Below are 2,119 nucleotides of genomic sequence, written 5' to 3'. Positions count from 1 at the left end.
CGCTCGCCACCAGCCAACACGCCACTACCGCCCGTCCAGCCGGCCGCCCCCAGGCCCCTCCTTTTTCTAAGGTTGCCGGAGCCCTCAGAAAACCCGCCGCCACCGCCTGTCCACGTCACACCGGAGAGAAGGAAAACGCGCGCATGGAGGAGGAAATCGTGCGCACGTGCCCAAAAACCAGGCGACTGAAACGTAGGATGTGTAAAAAAATATATGTATTGAGAAGCCAGACATACAATTCGGAACGAAAAGAATAATTTTATATAGATTTGTTAGGTCCGCAGCTGGTCGTTTGCTCAACTACTCTCAACTCCGGCACCCATGGACGCCCTGACAATTCCTTTCGTGCGTAAACATCACACTTGCTCGATTATTCTTCCCGTGCGAATCAAACGCTGTAAACAGGCAACGACAGATACAAGAAATGATACGTTTTGAAAGAAAAAGAAAAAAATGACAAGCAATACAAACTCCCAAAGAAAGACGATACATGCATCTTCACGCGTGGGCACGCGCGAGATGCGTCGCGCAATCGTGCGTGCAAACCGCGCACAGAACTCGCACCGTACCGCCCGGCAAGACGACGACACGCGTGCGCTCGCGTAGTCGCGTCTCACTTGCTGGCGGCATCGTCGGCGGCCGCCTTGTCGTCGACGTTCTCCTTCTTCTCCTCCCCTTCGTTCTTGGGCTTAGCTTCCTCTTCCCCGTCCGGGAAGGCGGAGGCGGGGAACGAGCGGCCGATCCCGACGTTGGACTTGAAGTAGATCTTGTCGCGCTTCTCGCCGTCGAGGCTCATCTCGACGATGGGCACCCAGAGCATGACCTGCTTGCTGCGCACCCCGGTCATGCGCTTCATCCGCCCGTCCTCCACGTACGCGGTGACCTCGGCGTCGTAGCGCACCCGCGTGCCCGTGCCGCTGAAGTAGTACTCGTAGGGGGCCTTCTGCCGCATCCACACGAACCCGGTCTCGCGCACCCACCCGCACTCCTCCAGCCCCCGCAGCGGCATCACGCCGCCGGGGAAGCCCAGCGACTTGAGCATCTCCTTGGAGTGCGCGAAGCAGGCCTCCGCGCCCGTGATGACCTCAGCGCCATCGCGCTCCTTGTTCTTGTTGCCGCCGGCCGCCGCGGTCGCCGTGGACACGGTGAGGGAAGCCATCGATCGCGTCGCGCTGCTACTGCTAGCTAGCGGGTGATTCGAGGGACGACGGCTCGATCGCTGGACCGTGCGTGGGCTTGGCTTGGAGGAGTGTGTTTTGCGTGGTGCAAGTGAGGGTTGCGGGAGGGGTGTTTTATACAGAATAGGAGTGAATACACTAGGTGGTTGGCCGTTGAGCTACAGATACTGGTCAGTCAGATCGTTGGGGGTTGCTCTGTTATTAGCTGATCAACAAAGCGCAAGCTAGCAGACACGACGTTTGGCGCCGAATGGGTGCACCTAAACGCCTACCCACATGGAAGCCGGCTGTGTCCTCCACGACCACGAGGACATGCTCACCGGACCTGATGGTCTCCCCAGGGTATAAATTTCCAAACGGGCCGCGCGAAACGGGCTTGCACGGGCCCGGTGCGAAAAAGCACGGCCCTAGCCCGGTACGGCCAGGCCTCGCCTATGCCCGTGCCTGGGCCGAAAGGTCGGCCCGTAGTGCCGGCCTAGGCACGGCCCGTTCCAACGGGCGGCACGGGGCAGGCACGGCTCGCAACCGTCGGATCGCGGAGGTGGGGCGTGAGCTGTTGGATCGCCGGGCGACCGGGGGGTCCGGTATATAAGTCGCCCGATGCGGCCGCTCTCCCCACTCCCCTCACTCGTAACCCTAGCCTCTCGCCCTCTCCTCTCCGGCTCTCCCTGCTCACTCTGTCGCTCGCCCGCTCCTCGCCGCACTCGTAACCCTAGCTCCTCTCCTGCTCGCCGCACTCGTAACCTGGGCTCCTCGACGCCGTCGCCATGGAGTCTTCCGACGGGTAAGGGGTCAGTTCCAGTGGCCGGTGGTTCCCTCTTCTCCCTCTCCGCCCTCAATCTCCCTCTTCTCCCTCAGATCCGGTGGTTCCCGCCCTCAATCTCCATCTGTTCCCTTATTCTTCATCCCTGAACGTCGATTGAGCCTTGTTCTCGGCATCC

General features: G+C 60.9%; 1 protein-coding gene across 1 annotated transcript; it reads right to left on the bottom strand.

The window, feature by feature from the left end:
* Positions 1-416: 416 nt before the first annotated feature.
* LOC136538738 (uncharacterized) lies at positions 417-1,259 on the bottom strand. Its single transcript, XM_066530701.1, has one exon. It carries the CDS (start codon positions 1,157-1,159, stop codon positions 614-616), a length of 546 nt encoding a protein of 181 aa, XP_066386798.1. The 5' UTR covers positions 1,160-1,259; the 3' UTR covers positions 417-613.
* Between the last annotated feature and the right edge of the window lie 860 nt (positions 1,260-2,119).

The sequence above is a fragment of the Miscanthus floridulus genome, chromosome 2 (assembly GCF_019320115.1).
Source record: "Miscanthus floridulus cultivar M001 chromosome 2, ASM1932011v1, whole genome shotgun sequence".
Classification (NCBI taxonomy): domain Eukaryota; kingdom Viridiplantae; phylum Streptophyta; class Magnoliopsida; order Poales; family Poaceae; genus Miscanthus; species Miscanthus floridulus.
This window is presented reverse-complemented; position numbering and strand designations above follow the sequence as displayed.